At 44.1% G+C, this 18,931-nt stretch overlaps 1 protein-coding gene across 3 annotated transcripts; it reads left to right on the top strand.

The window, feature by feature from the left end:
* The first annotated feature begins 366 nt into the window (after nt 1-366).
* Nucleotides 367-18,869, top strand: kdm5c (lysine demethylase 5C). Of its 3 annotated transcripts, none has more exons than XM_062391317.1 (28): nt 367-727; nt 2,251-2,398; nt 4,266-4,343; nt 4,441-4,563; nt 4,638-4,808; nt 4,958-5,092; nt 7,571-7,627; nt 9,935-10,058; nt 10,758-11,026; nt 11,322-11,480; nt 11,589-11,708; nt 11,793-11,951; nt 12,541-12,722; nt 12,854-13,016; nt 13,103-13,222; nt 13,311-13,505; nt 13,614-13,795; nt 13,917-14,041; nt 14,143-14,290; nt 14,364-14,454; nt 14,584-14,966; nt 15,093-15,231; nt 15,339-15,518; nt 15,682-15,810; nt 15,907-16,659; nt 16,741-16,983; nt 17,517-17,699; nt 17,789-18,869. In XM_062391317.1, exons 2-28 carry the CDS (start codon nt 2,255-2,257, stop codon nt 17,795-17,797), a joined length of 4,764 nt encoding a protein of 1,587 aa, XP_062247301.1. In that variant the 5' UTR covers nt 367-727; nt 2,251-2,254; the 3' UTR covers nt 17,798-18,869. The 3 variants fall into 3 exon arrangements, with proteins under 3 accessions (XP_062247301.1, XP_062247303.1, XP_062247302.1); XM_062391318.1 differs by lacking the exon at nt 367-727 and adding an exon at nt 741-1,138; XM_062391319.1 differs by lacking the exon at nt 7,571-7,627.
* Nucleotides 18,870-18,931: the final 62 nt, after the last annotated feature.

Here is an 18,931-nt window from a genome sequence, read left to right as displayed (position 1 = left end):
TGCAACTCTACAGCTCTATTAAAACCCTGCATCTCTGCAGCTCTTTTATAATCATGCACATCTACAGCTCTTTTATAACCATGCACCTCTACAGCTCTTTTATAACCATGCCGCTCTACAGCTCTTTTATAATCATGCACATCTACAGGTCTTTTATAACCATGCACCTCTACAGCGCTATTAAAACCCTGCAGCTCTACAGCTCTTTTATAACCATGCATCCCCAAAGCTCTTTTATAATCATGCATCTACAGTTCTATTGGAATCCTGCCTCTCTAGTTGATCGCGTCGTTTCCGGTGTGTGTACGTGTGCACTACTTTCAGGGAGTAAACGTGAGGTACGTGCTGTGGAGCTTCGAGGTTGTGCTTCGGTCGTGAGAAAAACTAAGATGGCGTCTCGTCAAGAAAGATAGCCTGGCCCGATGCGAGTGATAACATTGATCGGGGAATGATTGATCCACGACCCGACTGATAGAGTCCGAGACCCTCGTATCACCATTAAACGAACCCGTGTCGCCCGCGTTCTGAGCCCGAGTCGCTCGGCCGACCGGAGCCGATGGAGAACCGAGGCTGAATCTCGGGTCAACCTCGCTAGCAGCGGCAGTTGGCCGAACGGACCGAGCACAGCTGGCCACCGTTAGCTAACCACCAGGCAACATCACAACAACAGAGGAAGCAGCGCGGCCACCAAGCCCCATCGTACCCCGGGACATCGAGGTGTCTGCGGGTCAGTCACCACAGCGTTTTCCTATAAATAACCGCACATATGGATGTTTGTCTACCACGGACGACTATATGGTTAGCGCCGAGTTAGCTGTCGTGTTAGCCGGGTTAGATTCGAGCAGGGGAACGGGTTGTCTCGCCTGGTTTGTTGACTTAGCCTCCTCAGCCACCCACTCCACGTTAGCCACACCAGCGCTAGCTCGCTCACCTAAACCCGTGGGAGGCTGAGCACGGGAGGCCTCGATGCTAACGCTAGCCTGACTCGCTTGTGATTATAGATGGAACAATAGACACAACATAGAGCTCGGGACTGACCCCGGGGGAGACACTGGTACACCCGACCAGAAGCGAGTGGACGGGGGGGGGGGGACACTTTACTTTTCTTTCCGTGTCTTGTTGTTGCTGCGGCCGGAAGGTAAGCGTAGTTTTCACGCCACTTGTTCCAAGTTTGAGCCGCTAGTCGCTAACAGTTGCTGGAGGATGTTTAACTTCTTGGGACACCTCAGTGGGGGGTTGTGTGACTCGTGGGTTATTGTGGTAATTTGTCTCAAAGCTAAGGGGTTTTACCCCCCCCCCCCCCCCGCTTGTGGTGATGTCTTCCTGGCCTTCGATTCCTCAGGGTTCATGGCCTCCACGCCATTGTTTGTCTGTGAGACCATGAAGAATCAGGGCGATGGTATCCAGGCCACTGGAGTTCTTCTGGTTATTAGTGTGACCTTTTTTAATATAAGCAAAATCCCCTTTAGATTACACAAGGTAGTTTACTTTCATTCTTATAAAATTACACTTAACACAATGTGTTTTGCTAATACGTCTTTATGTAAATAGTATTATTGTTGTTCTGTGTGGCACCTGGTGAAGCATCAGTCAACTGTTGCACCCTCTACCTCACTGGGCCTTGTCGATTCTCCAGAGCATGGCAGATGTTTTGTTGTGTCTGGTGTTGGGGGATGGGGATGGGGGGGGGTTTAATAATGACCACTTGGATGACCCTCCTCACCAAAAAACCACCACCTCATCCTGGGAATCTCTGTTTCTTTTTATTGGCCTCTACTTCAAACTTTTATAATCCGTTATTAGAGCTTAACAGGGAAATGTTTGAGGAACATTGTAACTGTGCCCAGACAGGAAGTTATGCTTCATCGAGCGTAAACAAATGAAGAAACTTTTCTTTATACTCTTTGATACGCTCTGAAATGTTTCACACACTGGTTTGTTTTCCTTGTCGCTGACATTTCATTTACTTTGTTTATAAAGTTTGCTGTCATTAGGAACATCTATTGTGATACTTGTGTTATGAAAATGTAGTTTATGAAAGGCTGAAGGCAAACTGCTGGTCACTGCACTTACTCTTCCTGTGAACTTCCCCATTGTATGAAGAGGTCATGAAAGAAAGTGACTAAATTCTTTGTTAGATTTTAAAGTTGTTCTCCAGGAAGTAAAGATCAGATTCGCAATCTTGTGTAAGTTGTGTCATCTACGTGTTGTTATTAACCTCTATGTGCCTTGTCCACCTCCCTTTGTCAGGGCAATGGAAGGGGAAGAGTTTGTCCCTCCTCCGGAGTGTCCAGTATTTGAGCCGACATGGGAGGAGTTTCTGGATCCCCTGGGCTACATCGCCAAGATACGTCCAATTGCAGAGAAGTCTGGAATCTGCAAAATCCGACCCCCACAAGTAAATATTTTCTTATGCTTCGTTTGTGTTAAATAAATTGCCTGCTCTGTTTTCAATGTGTAGCATATTCCATGCACAGGAAGCATTAGGCCCAGGGTACATGAATCTGGAGACAGTAGAAATCCATTTTCACGTTTTGCATTCTCAGGCTGCTTTTAAAAGTAGAAACAATAGAAATAATAATAACTGCATTCACACACTCGGCCTGTGAACGTTCGACTCATCAGGTGGAGCCCTGGACGCAAAGGTCGCAAATTCACCACATTTGGCAGATCAGATGAATCTATGCTCAGCTACCTTAAGATTCATTGAGCAAATACAGAAGGGTTGTGTATATGCACTCTTCGATGTTATTTATTGAACGTAATATCACTCCATTGAACAATGTTGCTGCACATCACAGACTTTCTTCAAGCAGGTTTAATAACCAGTTCGACAGTTTAAAGTGTCGTCTTGGTCTGAACGTGAGCATCATGTCATTATTCCTCCGTGACAGCTGTGACCAGAGGTGTTATTGAGTTGTCTGTGCTTCGGTCCTATTCTCAGGAACAGTTTAAGAACATTTCTTAGAATCTGTCATAAATGTTCACTTTGCCTCAAGGATGAAGTGATTAGATGTTTTTTAATCCAAGGTCAAGGTCATACTGAACAGGGATTTTGGCCATCATTCAAGAATGAACGCACAAATGATAACACATTTTCAGACTTTTCTGCTGAATAAACTGAAGTGATGATGTTTTATATTGTAAAGGTTAAAGGGTAAGGTTTAATTTTTGGCAAATGTTCTTTAAAATTAATTTAGTTTAGCTCAATTTCCACAAAATGCTACGTTTTAGATGACACCACATAAATAACTCTCACAAATCTTTATGCTGTCACAAGGCAAAATAATGTTGCAGGGAATTAAATATGCAAAAACAAAAACAAATTAATAATCTACAACTAAAAGAAAGTTTTCCTGTACACCTACAACTCCAAAACATGGTTTATACATAGTTTCAGTTGCATATTTGTTCCATAAATTGAATTTGGTGCTTCTCCCTTGAACATTTTGATTGGCTACCAGCTCTAACAAGTACAATACTGTATTAACAAGAGTTTACAGAATAAAACAAAAGTGAAGCTATTTGCAGTAGAGGACGCAGATGATTACATGGAAAACTGAAAACGATTTGAAGAATTGTAGATTATCAACTCGTCCCTTCTGTTGGGGTTGTCCTTCAGGATGCTTCCCCTCATCAAATGCTGCTAGAGACTTTAATCTTTAATCTTGAAGACTTTAATCTTGATGATGTTTTCCTGCACGTGGCATCTATTGCACTTCTGTCCGTCCTGGGAGAGGGATCCCTCACATGTGGCTCTCTCTGAGGTTTCTACGTATTTTTACCCTGTTAAAAGGGTTTTTAATAGTTTTTCCTTACTCTTGCTGAGGGTTAAGGACAGAGGATGTCACACCCTGTTAAAGCCCTATGAGATGAATTGTAATTTGTGAATATGGGCTATACAAATAAAATTTGATTGATTGATTTGATTGTTTCTGCACTTGTATGTATTTACAAATAAAGAACTGGTAGAAAGTGCATTGCCCTCAGAGTTGATTGGTGAGAAGTGGTTCTTTAATTGTTGATAGTGTGTTGGTCACTTAGTTGGAGGCCTTGGTGAACCTCCCTGGTTAAAGCTGAGCCAAGTCTGTGAGCCTGAAAGCCTGAGTTAAACCAGGGTTAAGCTCACAATCGTGTTAATCTCCAATGTTCATTTGCTGTTGTTAGTAAGCTCCCTCAATGATAGTATTCGACATTGAAGCAGTTGTTACTAAAGTTTCTTTTAGCATATAGGCTTACTCATTAGTGTCTTTGCTCCCATATAGGATTGGCAGCCACCGTTTTCAGTGGAGTTGGACACCTTTCGCTTCACACCACGCATGCAAAGGCTCAATGAGCTTGAGGTAAGTTTGTCTTTATTTCCCATAACGTTGACGGTTGAAGATTGTCATGGAACTGACCGGAGTAAACTTTGTTGTCCCTTATTCATCTTTTTTTTAGGCGGAGACCAGAGTAAAGCTTAATTATTTGGACCGCATCGCCAGGTTTTGGGAAGTCCAGGCGTCCTCGTTGAAAATCCCCCATATTGAAAGACGCATCCTCGATCTTTTCAGCCTGTCAAAGGTGAGTTTGAACTCAGAGAAATGTATATTTTAGTTCATTTTCTGTGATTGCTGAAACGCTCCATCTTGTTCCAGATTGTGACGGGTGAGGGGGGCTTTGAGATGGTCTGTAAGGAGCGCCGCTGGGCTCGGGTGGCCCAGAGGCTTGGCTACCCTCCAGGCAAGAACATCGGCTCTCTGCTGCGCTCCCACTACGAGAGGATCGTCTTCCCCTTCGAAGTGTCCCAGTCGGGTGCCAGCCTGCCGGTATAATACACATTCCTATCTCAATAAATAGAGGACATTCAAAAGAAACTGATCTGTGTAAAGCAAATGACAAATGAATCTTACTGTGCTATGTTATATGTCCCTTGTATGGACGTGTTCTCATGAGAGCCCTCTTTATGTCATTTCAGAATTGCAAGCCAAAGCACTATGATGGTGAAGAAGTGGATAAAGAGTACAAGCCTCACTCCATCCCCCTGCGACAGTCGGTGCAGCCATCCAAAATCATCAGTTACGGGCGCAGAGCAAACAGATGCCAGCCTGATGTGAGTGAGCGTATCTATCCTATTGGTCAATCAGTGTATTGAAGTAACCTATTTTGCTGTTGGGTGACATTTTCTTAAAATCAATCCTAGAAAAGTATTTGTTTGTTTATTTTGCAACTTTAAATAATATCGGATCGGTCAAGCACCTCTCACCAGTAACACTGTTCTCATGCTTCATCAGTGATGGTTTCCCACAGGATCGTCAAACATCATTTAAGAATCTTATGTGAGATTCTTAAATGATAATTTAAGAATCTCATTTAAGAATGAGATTCTTAGCAAAAACCCCTTTAGATTACACAGGGTAGTTTACTTTAATTCTTATAAAATTACACTTTACACAATGTGTTTTGCTAATACGTCTTTATGTAAATAGTATTATTGTTGTTCTGTGTGGCACCTGGTTAAGTTTCAGTCAACTGTTGCCCCCTCTTCCTCACTGGGGCTTGTTGTCTCTCCAGAACATGGCAGATGTTTTGTTCCCACATCTGTTGATAATGTCTGTATTTGACTCTCAATAATAGCAGTCTTGTCATTAGGTTGGTTTTAAAATACAATACCTTCAAAATGTTGAAGGGTCAAAGCCTTTGTTTTAGTAGTTTTACACTGAAGACATGTGGGTTTAAGGCCAAAGATGAACATGAAACAAGAGTTCACAATCTCAGCTGTTGTTTCCTGGTATCGTTTCAATGCTTTTACCGCAGCTTCAACCATCTTTTCTCCCACAGTTCACTGGTCTTCATATTGGTTTATTCTTTTTTTCAACGACAAAAGTACTTTGAAACCCAAGTCTAAAACCAAGAGTACACATTCACCCTTTCAGTCTAGAAGGTGCACCGTTGCCTCACTTCAAGAATGGGTGGGTCCCAGCACGAGGAGATGTCTTGAGCTGTTTAACACATAGATGTGTGGAAATGCCAGGAAATTAAAGCTTAAATTCTCAACTCTCAAATTCATCTTTTGATGTCAAACCAAAATGTCTACAGTACACAAAGAAAACAAGGGTTTGTCTTTTCATTCCAACGGTTTCCAGGGAAGTGCACAGAATACAGTGTTTCTTTTACTCTGAATAATCAGATTTGTAATTCCAGGATAAAAATCTGTTTACAGGAGGTTTACTTTGAAAAGATTTAGCATAATTTAATAGTTTATGGTCTGTCTGCTGATCGGGGTCATGCGAACAGTGACAGGCTGCATCATTGTAGGCTAACAAAGAGTCAAGCCACCAATCAACCTGGAATAAAGCTCCTTATGTGTTGATATTAAGAGTTTTGATGTGTTTATCCATGTGCTCCTTTGCACAGGTGTCAGGTAAAAGTGAGGTTTCACATTAGCACATCCCAGCTTGCTTATTCTCCGTCCTGCCCTGCTGCTTTGCTTAATTCTGCCATTTCCCCTCTGCTCCATTGCTTATTTTGTTCTATGCTTGGGTTCTTCCATCTTTTTTCATCCCAAAAAAGACACACAACCATTTGTTTCATGAGACACTTTTATTTTATAAAGAAATGTTGCCAGTGAGCAGCACAGTGAATGGACCAGTTTATCATCTCATGCTTGTTACATGCAAGCTAATGATGCTTCATTTTCTACCCTGACAACCCCCGCAGGTTTTACTGATCTGCTCATCATACTTTTGCTAGTGGATTAATTTCTTATGCTGGAATAGATTTTTGTTTTGCATATTTACTTTAAAGCTGAATTCAAAGCAAAATAACTTGATTATAACCAGATGATTTACACTGTAACTGAAACAAGTGACACAAGTATCTAAATAGTTATAGGTAATCGACATCTATATGAAATCCAGTCCATTTTGTTTTTTTTGTTCTAAATACTTATAAAATATACAAGACAGTAACAGTTGAGCGTATTTTTACTCAACTTCCAAAATGATCTAATATCATTACCAATACTAGTAAATTAAGTAAAACTCAGCAGGGTGCACCACCTGCATCATGGTTTTGATCTTGGTTTCAGAATCATAAAATCCCCTACTTCTCAGCAACGGAGAATTCTCATAAACGCAGCCATTCCATAAAAATCATGTTGGTGCGACATCACCGATCATCTGTTGGTGGTAACGTGCTGTGTCGGTCCGGATCAGAACCAGCATTTTCTTTCCATATAGAATTTAATGTATCTTTACATTCTCTTCAACGAGAAGCGGAATTCATTAAAATATCAAATACATTTCTGTCAACATGCTGGTCTATCAGACTGCAGTGTAAACAAAATGTATGTTAAATGCATCAAACCATTAATGGATTTCTCAAAACTTTAGTACCGAGGTCCACAAAAGTTTCCTATTGGACTTGATTTATCCTCCATCAAATATATGACCCTTGTCTCATGATGTGTACAGGTGATTTCTTTTCCTACACCCAGCTGTGTTCTCTCCAGGCTCTCTCCCTTCCCCTCTCATCTCCCTTCTTCCTCTTGTCTTAGTTTATCGCTGCTGTTATTGTCTCCCCCTTGCAGGGTCCAGAGGATCTGGCCCCACATCCTCTCACCACTGGCTCTCAACTCATCTCTGCGGTACTGCCTCTCGAGCACAAGAGCTCACCTCTCGCTGCCGCTCTCTTTCTGCCGCTTTTCCTAAACCACCTCACCCCTTCTGAGCGCGTTGTTTGCTAATTCTTACTAACCGCAGTCATATGCACTCATACGTCTGATGTTTACCGGGTGGCAACCCACAAAAAGGTCACATGACTGTCACAGACATGTTGCCAACATGTGCACTTTGATTTCTAGATCAGACACTGAACAAAGAGAGGAGGATTTCCCTGCCCTGTTTGTTCTTCAACAACAGGCTCTAGAACTGTTATTACATATGGGAGAATGTCGTCTCATGTTGAACACAGGTGTTTGGAGCCGGGTCATTGAAGCTTTAGTCAAAATATTATAGATTAAAAGGGAATTCTCAGATCTCAGATATCCAAAACGACACAGTTGTAGCAGACTGATGTTAAATATGAACTTTATCTCAAACTATTATCATTTTACTGGTCTAGCTGTTCAGTTGTTGCGCTCTTCGTTTTTCTCTCTCTCTGATGCACTTTCTCTGTGGTTGTACTTGGCTTGTACTGCTGGGCTGTCTGTGTGCCTCTGCTCATTTGCCTCACTCTCAACTCACTACAGCAGCTAAGTGTGTGGCTGCATGTGCTTTTTTGGGGTGCACTCACACAGGATAACCTAGTAGGGTTAATTTCATAGGCTTTTGTTTTCATAGTCTGAAGACAGAGGGTAAAGTATTGTGTGTAATTGTTGTTCCCCTCCAGGTTGCTCAAGGTTTGCTTGTTTGCCGTCCATCATCAAGTTCTACTTTTCCATCCCCTGGTTTCAGTCCCCATCCCACTTGTAAAGCTTGGTTGCCAGATTAAATACATATTTTTTATGTAACCAGAAAATGTATATCAATGACTGGAGAGCAGGAGTTATGTATGCTTAAATGCATAAAAGTAGCAAAGTTAAAACCAAACAGATATTAATGAATAATGTGATCTGGTTTCTTGGTTTAAGTCGGAGTGTTTTTTAAAGTGATCATATTACGAGAACTAAACTTCCAATGTAAAAGAACCTTCCTAAAGGCGTTTTTAGAGACAAAGGTTTCAGATCCAACCTGTTTTTAAATGTGTTCTGAATGTTGTTGTGCTTTATTTTTTGCTTTTCAGTTCTATTGAGTAATTACTGAAAGTGATGTTAAGACCTGTTTGCAATGAACTAGAACTAGAGCTTGACAACATGACACAGCTTCAAAACATAAAAGGGGAACTGAATTTTAATTAGTGCATTAAAATGATTGACTTCCACATTCAATATGAAGCTCAGTGAGTGAGCGGGCTAAAAATGAACACTAATTGCGTGTAATGTTAAAGAATTGAATTAGTGCTGTATAAGAAATGAGTTGAGTTCTTTTTGAGAGAAAACCAGCTCCTCTTCTCTCCACCAGCCGAGAGGATGAGGTCACAGGAATGTTAGGCAGTGTAATGTAAAACGCTTTCAAACATTTTAAATATCATCGCTGATGTTATGCGCTCGTCAACTCTGCTTTGGTGAGGGGGGGTGCAGCAAAGGCAGTTTGCCAAATCTGAGCATTTTCAAGATTGAGGTTTAAAAAATAGCAGGAAAAGTTTGACGTGAGATATAAACGAGAAACGACTGACAAAACATTTGAATTCTAATTATAATATTTTAGATATCAATGCAGTGTTACAAGCTAATGTCGCTATTTAAATATGATCTGATCTGTTTCCACACATTGTGAATAAAAGTAATTCAGGCAAAGATACACTGGAGAATTATCTGCCTTTGTAAATTACTTATCATTTTAAAGACCAGAAAGTTTAGTTTTTACAAGTACATACTGTTAACACGTTCAATTCAAATAAAACAGCCATTAAACAGTATGTTTGCATAGTAAAACATACTTCCTAATTAAATTGTCAGTTATGATGACAGACTAAATTACCTGGGAAACTTTTGTTGACTGTTTTCTTATGCAAACAATAGAATACAACTAACACCAACCAGGATTTAATAAAAACTGGAATCCTAGTCAGTAAAACCTAAAGGACACCCATTGTATGGTTGCAACTGTTGGTGATTGTGTGTTTTGGTGGTGGGTCTTAACCTTTAAGCTTTCACTGTGACGTAGGCTAACTTTTCCCTACTTTCTAACGCAGCACAATCCCTTCTTGTGATGCATTGCTATGCTCTTGTGTTTTCATTTGTCGATCTGCATTTGGCCTCAGACTTTTATTTGCTCTGTGTGCTCTGTAGAGGAGTTGTCGTCAGTTTGTCCCTTTTTAATAATGAAATTGTACTTCTTTTTTTTGTATCCAGCCTGAACCCACAGAGGAAGACATCGAGAAGAACCCAGAGCTGAAGAAACTACAGATCTACGGCGCTGGACCTAAGATGATGGGGCTCGGGCTGGTCGCGAGGTATAAAGGCATAAGAAAGAAAGGTAAGTGCTGAGGCCGCAAACTCATTTGAACAGCTTCTCAGACACTTACAGTTAAAGGTCTGTTCTTTTACTTGGCCTGTGGTAATGCTGGTTGCAGCTTTATTTCTGAAGCTGTACAAGTGATCTGCAGTAATTGAGCAGCAGCGAGTAAAGGCCGGCTGCTGGATTCAGTCCAGAGAACCCTGAAGCTGCTGAAACCACTGCTGCTGCACAAAGAGCTGGTCACCTGTTTATTCAAAGATCACTGAAGCTTGACTTAGTACACAAAAACACAAACTGCAGACTCATCAATGAAAGACAAGACAACAACGTCAATTCTGTTGATGAGTCCCAGCCACTACTAAGGAGAACTGGATGCCTGTTAATTGTCCAAATTCTACACTGCACTTCCTTGGGCCCTTAACAAAACACAAGCCAAGTGTGTAGCTGATAAGTTGAACGTTTCTCGAGATGTGAGCCACAAACAGACAGTCAATTCTGGAATTATTAGATGGATGAGAAATATGGACTTACGGAAGCCTCACTGAACCACAACAATGAATTCGATGCAGCTAAAGCAATAACTTTCTATTGACTCATTCAAATGAAATCTGGTCATTGGAGAGTTTTTCATTGGTTTAGATGAGACTGTTCTGTAAACATTTTATTCTGTGATAATTAAAAACCTTTGACTCTAAACACTTAATGCTCCTCTTTCAGACGAGCTGCCTCAGACTGTCACCGTCAAAGAGGCGGCTGCGCCCGTTGATCCCTCAGTGAAAGCCGAGCCACTGGCGCCTGCAGAGAAGCAGAGTGAAGGGGCCACATCCAGTCCCCAGCCGCCTCCCCCCAGCATCACCATTAAGTCGGAAGTGAAGAAGGAGGAACCGGAGAACGGGAAAGACAAGGACACGGAGGAAGACGATCCAGAGAAGCCGTGCACCAAAATGACCATGAGGCTTCGACGCAACCTCAACAACCCCCAAAGCGTGAGTAGATCAGAAGACCCACTCCAGGGACTGTCGAGGCCGTGTCACTCATTCTTACAATGCATCTCTGAAAATTTGATAAAGCGCTCAACTGATTTAATTTGGCAGTGAGCACAATGTACTGTGCTCTTCATTACTTGTCAGTCTAATATGATTTCGGTTGTTTACTCCATTTAATTGTATCTGTGCTAGAGCAGCTTAGCAGTGTCCTGATAGGACGCTCTGTTGTCTGCACCATCACTCATCAGGCTCCAGTCCCTAAAACCAACAGTTTCTGCTCCTTGCTGTTTTACAGGTCGATTCGTTTGTGTGTCGAATGTGTGGTCGGGGAGATGATGATGAGAAACTCCTGCTGTGCGATGGCTGTGATGATAACTACCACACCCACTGTTTACTGCCCCCCCTCACTGATCCTCCCAAAGGCAACTGGCGATGTCCCAAGTGTGTGGCAGAGGTAAGAACGAATGTTTAAGCACATTCCTGTGTGTCTGTAATGCTCACAACATTACTTCAGCTTTGCTAGATTTCTTCTAACCCACAACGTTTCTCTGTTGGATCTCAGGAGATCAAGAAGCCAGCAGAAGCATTCGGCTTTGAACAAGCTACACGAGAGTACACTCTGCAGAGTTTTGGGGAAATGGCAGACGCCTTCAAAGCAGATTACTTCAACATGCCTGTCCACGTAAGTGCACATGTATGAAGCCTGGTTCTGCCCCTTTACTGCTGTTTAAACAAGTGACTAATCTCTATATCCTTGTCTGTGTAGATGGTTCCCACTGAGCTCGTGGAAAGGGAGTTCTGGAGGTTGGTCAGTAGCATCGAGGAAGACGTGACTGTGGAGTACGGAGCAGATATACACTCCAAAGAGTTCGGCAGTGGCTTCCCGATGGACAATGGCAAGAAGAAGCTCACAACGGAAGAGGAGGTATTACATTGTTTTCTGTTGTAACAGCAACTGTTTGGATAAGGGGGGAAGCTTGATTAACAGATTTGGATAGAGGTCAAGCACAGGTACAGTTTTAAATATGGTATAAATAATATGCAGTAATGCAATGTGGCTTTAAGACTACCAACTAATCCCCACTCCAGTCAGTGATGCTTTAAAAAACAGAATTTCTCCTTAGAGAGCATAACGCCCAACAGTCCACTTTACTTCTGGCAGGCTAAACCACACTTAAAGAAGAAAGAGTCTTTGATCCACCCCAAACTTAAATTGGTTTCTTGACTCATGTTCCATCCCTCTGCCAACTTCCCATGGAAATCTGTTCAGTAGTTTCGTATAATCCTGCTGGTGAACAAACAAACGCAGTGAAAATATGACCTCTACATGGAGGTAAATATGTTCTTGTTCAGACCCGCTATTATCATTCTATAGACTGGTCCTTTCACTAGTTGGGTGGAGACAGAATCCATACAATCTAAGCAAACTCCCAAAAAATATGTACGTAACAGGATGTGAGTGAACAAAGATTGTCCAGTGGTTAGTTTCAGCTCTGGCTCCTCTCTTCTGTCAGGAATATGCTCGCTCTGGCTGGAACTTGAATGTGATGCCCGTCCTGGATCAGTCACTCCTGTGCCATATTAACGGAGACATCTCTGGGATGAAGGTGCCGTGGCTTTACGTCGGCATGGTGTTCTCGGCTTTCTGCTGGCACATCGAGGATCACTGGAGCTACTCCATCAACTACCTGCACTGGTACAGAACGCTTGTTGTATGTAGGGAGGATCAAGGTTTCTAATGTAGAGACTACGATGAACCGTAACCTCTCTCTGTCTCTCTCTCTGTCTCTCTCTCTGTTTCACTTCCTATCTATCTATCATTTCCAGGGGCGAACCCAAGACTTGGTACGGAGTTCCCTCTGTGGCAGCTGAGCGACTTGAGGAGGTGATGAAGAAGAAGACGCCCGAGCTGTTTGAGTTTCAGCCTGACCTCCTGCACCAGCTGGTGACCATCATGAACCCCAATATCCTCATGGCTCATGGTGTACCGGTCAGTGTCCCACTCAAACACGCATGCACACAGCAGACACATGATTGATTAAAAAGCCTTCTTACCTCTTTGTTTATTGATTGCAGGTTGTACGCACTAACCAGTGTGCTGGCGAGTTCGTCATCACCTTCCCCAGAGCCTACCACAGCGGCTTCAATCAGGGATATAACTTTGCCGAAGCTGTCAACTTCTGCACTGCGGACTGGGTATGTCTGTTCACACCGTCTCCCTCATGTCATCATTTCACATTATTCAAGACTCCGTGATTAAGATCGATGCTTCTCCCGCCCTCAGCTGCCTGCCGGCCGGTCCTGTATTGATCACTACCGCCGTCTGAGGAGGTATTGTGTATTCTCCCACGAGGAGCTCACCTGTAAAATGGCTGCCAGCCCAGAGAAGCTAGATCTTAACCTGGCCGCAGCCACACACCGGGAAATGTTCAGTATTGTTCAGGAGGAGAGGAAGCTGCGGAAGGGACTGATGGAGCGGGTGAGCTACATAAGGAGAGCTTCACTAGTTGTGAGCCCGATCAAATCGTTCTGTTTCTGTCACGTTCTAAACTCTGATCGCTCACTACCATCTGTGATGTTGCTGCAGGGCATCACCGAAGCGGAGCGCGAGGCGTTTGAGCTGCTGCCTGACGACGAGCGACAGTGTGATAAGTGCAAGACCACATGCTTCCTTTCTGCTTTGGCTTGTTCGAAATGCCCCGAGCGGCTGGTGTGTCTCTATCACACTCAGGATCTGTGCAACTGCCCCACCGAAAAACTCTACCTCAGGTATTCACTTGTCTTGTAGCTGTGTCTGTGTGTGGGTTTATACCTTTTGGCCATAATATACCACAGTATAATCTTCTGTGATTAAATATTTATATATTTTTGTTTCCCCGTCACTTTACAGGTACAGATATACCCTGGACGAGTTGCTGGCCATGCTTCACCGGTTAAAGGTCCGATCGGAGTCTTTTGATTCCTGGGCCAACAGAGTGAAAGAGGCACTTGAGCAAGAAGAGGGAAGCAAGATAGGTGAGAGATCGTTATGATTGAATCCCTTAAACATTATTTCAGCCTTGATATTTTGAATTTATATCGACCATGCCAAACTGTAACCCCCCTTTCGAATGCAGGAATTAATGACCTGGAAACGCTGAAGACGGAGGCGTCGGACAAAAAGTTTCCAGACAACGAACTTCTCAGGAAACTCAACAAAGTCCTTAAAGACATAGAGCGCTGCCAGCAGACGAGTAATGAGCTCCTGGAGAAGTCAAAGAGCAGGTAGGAAGGATCACAGAGAGGATGTTGCCTCCGTCTGTTCAGCTACACACGCTCACACTTTGCTGTCTTTCAGTGAAAGTAAGATGACCTTGGCAGAGCTGAAGTCGTTGGTAGAGACGATGAACAATCTGCCCTGTGTGATGAACAAGTTGGAGGAAATGCAGGTAAGAAGAACTCACAGTCAATCATTCTAAGTAAACTATTTAACCACTAATTTCTGTTTGATATCAACTTTACAATCTTAGCTGATTTAGTGCATTGAAGGTTTACATCAGTATCCCCTGATTTTCAAGGCGATGCTGCAGACAGTGGAGGACTTCCAGAGCCAGGCTCAAGCATTGGTCAGTGACCGGGACTGGAGGAGGGACTCGCCGCCCCCTGAGCGATTGCAGACATTGTTAGAGGAGGGGGGCAAGCTGCCCGTTGTGGTGCCAGAGTGTGATTCGCTTCAGGGCCTAAAGGAGCAGGGCCACTGGCTGGCAGAGGTGAGGCGCACCCTGGGCACAGAAGGAGGCGAGAGGCAGGAGGTGACGTTGGAAGTGTTGAGGATCCTGATGCAGGCAGGATGCAGTGTGCCCCAGAGCGTATCGGTGGAGACGGCCATGGGGGAGCTTCAGGAGCTGCTCACAATCGCAGAGCGTTGGGAGGAGAAAGCAGAAATCTGCCTCGAACAAAGGTGAGACAGTCGGGATGTCACACCGTATACCTTTCTCTACACTTAACCTGCGGCAAGGAATTGTTGTCATGCCACAACCAGACGTTCCCGTTTCAAAGATTTCTTTGTCATGTTTTGTTCTTCCAGCCAAAAACACCCCCTCTCCACCCTGGAGGCAATAGTGAACGAGGCCCAGCTTATCCCGGTCAGGCTTCCAAACATTCTCTCTCTACAGGGCTGTCTCACACGAGCACGCGCCTGGGTCACAGACCTGGAGGAAATCCAGGTTAGAAGAATAAACCTGCTGTTTTCTTCATGGGCCTAATTGAATAAACATTGTAAAACACATTGTACCTCATGTTGATGTATTGTTATCTTTAATCTTTGTTGTAGAATGGGGAGCATTACCCGTGTCTGGATGACCTGGAGGGCCTGGTGGCGATTGGAAGGGATCTGCCGGTCTTCATGGAGGAGCTGAGGCAGCTGGAGCTGCAGGTGGCCAGCGCACACTCCTGGAGGGACAAGGCCACCAAGACCTTCCTGAAGAAGAGCAGTCAGCACAGTCTGCTAGAGGTGGGCGACTTGGGGAATGGGGAAATAGATTTGAACTTGTAATAACAACAGCAGCAGCATATATTATCTTTGTACCTAAGTCACCATTACATGTCACTTTAACAGCTCCTAGTAAGGTGTCCTTCATGAGAGCAGACATTTAACTTGAGTGTTGCCATTGCAGGTTTTATGTCCGTGTGCAAAACGGAGAGAGAGTAGAACTGGGACGGAGGCGTTGGATGATATATTGGATGATTCTGACACCAACACTCTGGGCCTCTCTGCTCAGGACCTGAGGGATCCTGCCGCGATTGTGAGTCTACCGAACGTGACTTTGTGTGTTTGTAATCGCTCTGAGATGCTTAAATACTGTTTGTTGACCTGCTCTTAATATGTGCTTTGACATTAGGTGATGGCTTTCAAAGAGGGAGAGCACCAGGAGAAGGAGGCACTACTGAGGTTACAGAAACTGAACATGTGTAAATCTGGACTTAAAGCTTCAAGTTGCAAGGAGAACAAGGAGAACGGGAGGTGGGACGACCCCATGGAGACAGACACATCCAGCCACTCAGAGAACTCTGTAAAAGAGAATGGTAACCACACCCGCGCCGCCCCCCCTCAGTCAGTGTGTGTGTGCGCCGGGCAGCCCCGCGCCCCTCAGCTCCGCTGCCACCTGTGTAAGGACTGGTTCCATGGTGGCTGCGTTCCATTCCCCTCCCTGCTCCCCTCTTCTGGACCACTGGCTAACCCGCTCTGCTGGTGGGACTGGGAAGCGCGTTTCTTGTGTCCGCAGTGCCAGCGGTCACGGCGCCCTCGCCTGGAGACTATCCTGGCATTACTTGTGGCCCTGCAGAGGCTGCCGGTGCGTCTCCCTGAAGGAGAGGCCCTGCAGTGTCTCACAGAGAGGGCCATCACCTGGCAGGGTCGAGCTAAAGAGGCGCTGGAGGCGTCCGAGCTGCAGCCGGCTCTTCAGAAGCTGCAGGAACTCAAAGAGACTCTGCACAGTAAAGCAGAGAAAGACGAAGACATGGAAAAGACGACAGAAAAGAGCTCCGTCATAGTTTTGTCCGATTCCGACGGAGGGGAGGGAGAGGATGGAGTCATCGATCTGACTGCAGAGAATTCACCGAAAAAGAAAACCAAGGAAAGCAACGGCACTCAGGTTAACACCAGCTTCCTCCGTCTCTTTATTTGAATATGTAATCTCTGTTTGCTGACTGTCTTCCCTCTTGTGTCCCTACAGGCTGGATGTGAAAATGGCATCAACAAGAAGTCAAACGTTACAGGTGTGGGGTCTCTGCTTCCCCTGCTGCCTTTACTGAAGGGCAAGGTGGTGGAGCTTTCCTCAGCCACCAGGAACCAGCTTGAGGAGCTGCAGCTGGAGGGAGACCTGTTGGAGGTGTCTCTGGACCAGACTCACATCATCCACCGGGTTCTCCAAGCTTCCTCTGTTCCACCTAGAGACGCACTGCACACACTCATTCAGGTCAGGGGAACAGAAAAACTGCTTTTTGAGATGATGTATTTATTTCCTACGTGGGTATCGACATTCAGAGTCAGACATTACACATCCATCATTAAATTCAAGAACAGAATTTTAGACTATGTCTTTACCATTTGCTTTTTTCACATTTTGGGAAATAAACTTAACTTTCCAATGATGCAATCATGTCTGTTTGGAAGATACAGATCTACCAGCAGCTTGTTGAGTTTAAGATAAAACAAAGAAGGTAAAACATGATCCATCCTTTTCTTATCCGAGTGTCTTAAACACTTTAAAGTAGGTCTTAATTATTTTAGCATTTCGAGCTTCTTCCGCTCCATTTCAAGGTAATTTTCTTAAGAGGAATGTTTTGGCAGTATGAAAATGTTTTATAACACTAAACTTTGACAGGTTTTACTTGTCTGGTTTTTGAAGCAGAGATTAGTCCACGTGTTGATTGTAACATTTCTACTGATGCTGGTTCACCTCCGCTGCTTCTTTTCTAACGTCCTGTCGTCTTTGTTTCTCTCCCTCAGATCGAGCTGGAAGAGCAGAGACGAACCAGTCGCAGCCGAGCCAAGGATTCCAAAAGGAAGAGGAAGAGCCACAGAGGCGGGGACGGGGCCGGCGAGCGGTCACTGGACGCCTCGGAGTCAAAGAAAACCTGTCCCCTCAGCCACAGCCCCTCTCCTCACTTACCTGATCAGACCAAACGAGAGGTGAGCGCCCCTTGATTATACTTCTGCTTTAAGTATCTTCTTTTTCATTTTCTGGAAAATCGCTAAAAATGTATTTTTGTCTTTCCCAGATTTTGTGATGTAGTCAGCGCTGGAGCTCTGTGTGAAAGAATCTGCAGAGGAGCTGAAGGGACAGAACATTCTGTGCCAGAAAACCGTGTCATTATAGAAAGATGCAGGACATCCCCCCCTCCCCTCCTCCTCCTCCCTCCTCCACCCCTTCTCATCCCTCCATTCAGACATACACAGAGCCACGACTCTTCCTCTACACTCCATCCTCTCATTCATTACTCCTCCAGACCCGCTGTCCCTACCCAGACCTCCTCCTCCTCCTCCTCCTTCTCCCCCTCCTCCTCCACCTCCTCCCCCGTCAAACATATTAAAAGACTGTGTTGGACCGACGTGGGACTTAACGTAATAGGATTGTTCATTGGTCTAGAGTTGTCTCTGAGGTCAGTCAGTATGCTATGTTATCCCAATTGTATTACATGCTTGTTCAGACGACGCCTGGCTCAGCAGCGGCAGGTCTCACTTCACTTGACCCCCCCCCCCACCCCCCCGGTTGGACGTCGGATAAGCTATTTGGTTCGTTTAGACACTTCTGTTCCCCTGACGCTGACGTACAGCAGGTTTTTTGACGGCTGATCTTGGAAAACAGCTCCGTGGTTACACTTGTATTTTTTTAGTTGTATTGACTCTTGTGTTTGAGGCCGTTTTTTGAGGGGATATGCATTTTGAATAAACAGAGTAACTTTTGGGAAGTGTTATAAACAGGCATTAATGTTTTTGGTGCTACTTTCCCAAAATGGATATCTGTTCCTCCTGGTTTTGTCTCATCTCCCTTCCCTCCATTTTTTAAAAAGCTCTTCTTCTTGACTCCATCTTTTTATTCCTTTTCGACTCGACCTCTTTTTTTCCTTCTCGCTCGCCCCTCCCTCGTTCTCTCTCTTTGCAGATTAAGGTAACTTCACTGTAACTCACTTTGTCACACATTGTTTTGTTTCCTGGGTTCAAATTATATTATTATTATTATTATTATTGATATTGCAGACACACAGTTGTCGTGAGTTTGTGTATAAACTTTTCATTTTAATGTTGCCTTTGTTTCTTTTCACTCTTGTTAGAAAAATAAAGGTTTAGAATTGTTTAGGACACGTTGACTCGTTCATTCTCTGGATTCTGACACCGACACAGTTTTCATGATCACAGCATTT

Source organism: Platichthys flesus, chromosome 7, assembly GCF_949316205.1.
Source record: "Platichthys flesus chromosome 7, fPlaFle2.1, whole genome shotgun sequence".
NCBI lineage: Eukaryota > Metazoa > Chordata > Actinopteri > Pleuronectiformes > Pleuronectidae > Platichthys > Platichthys flesus.
Note: the sequence above shows the minus strand (reverse complement) of the source record. Positions and strands in the feature narration are given on the sequence as shown.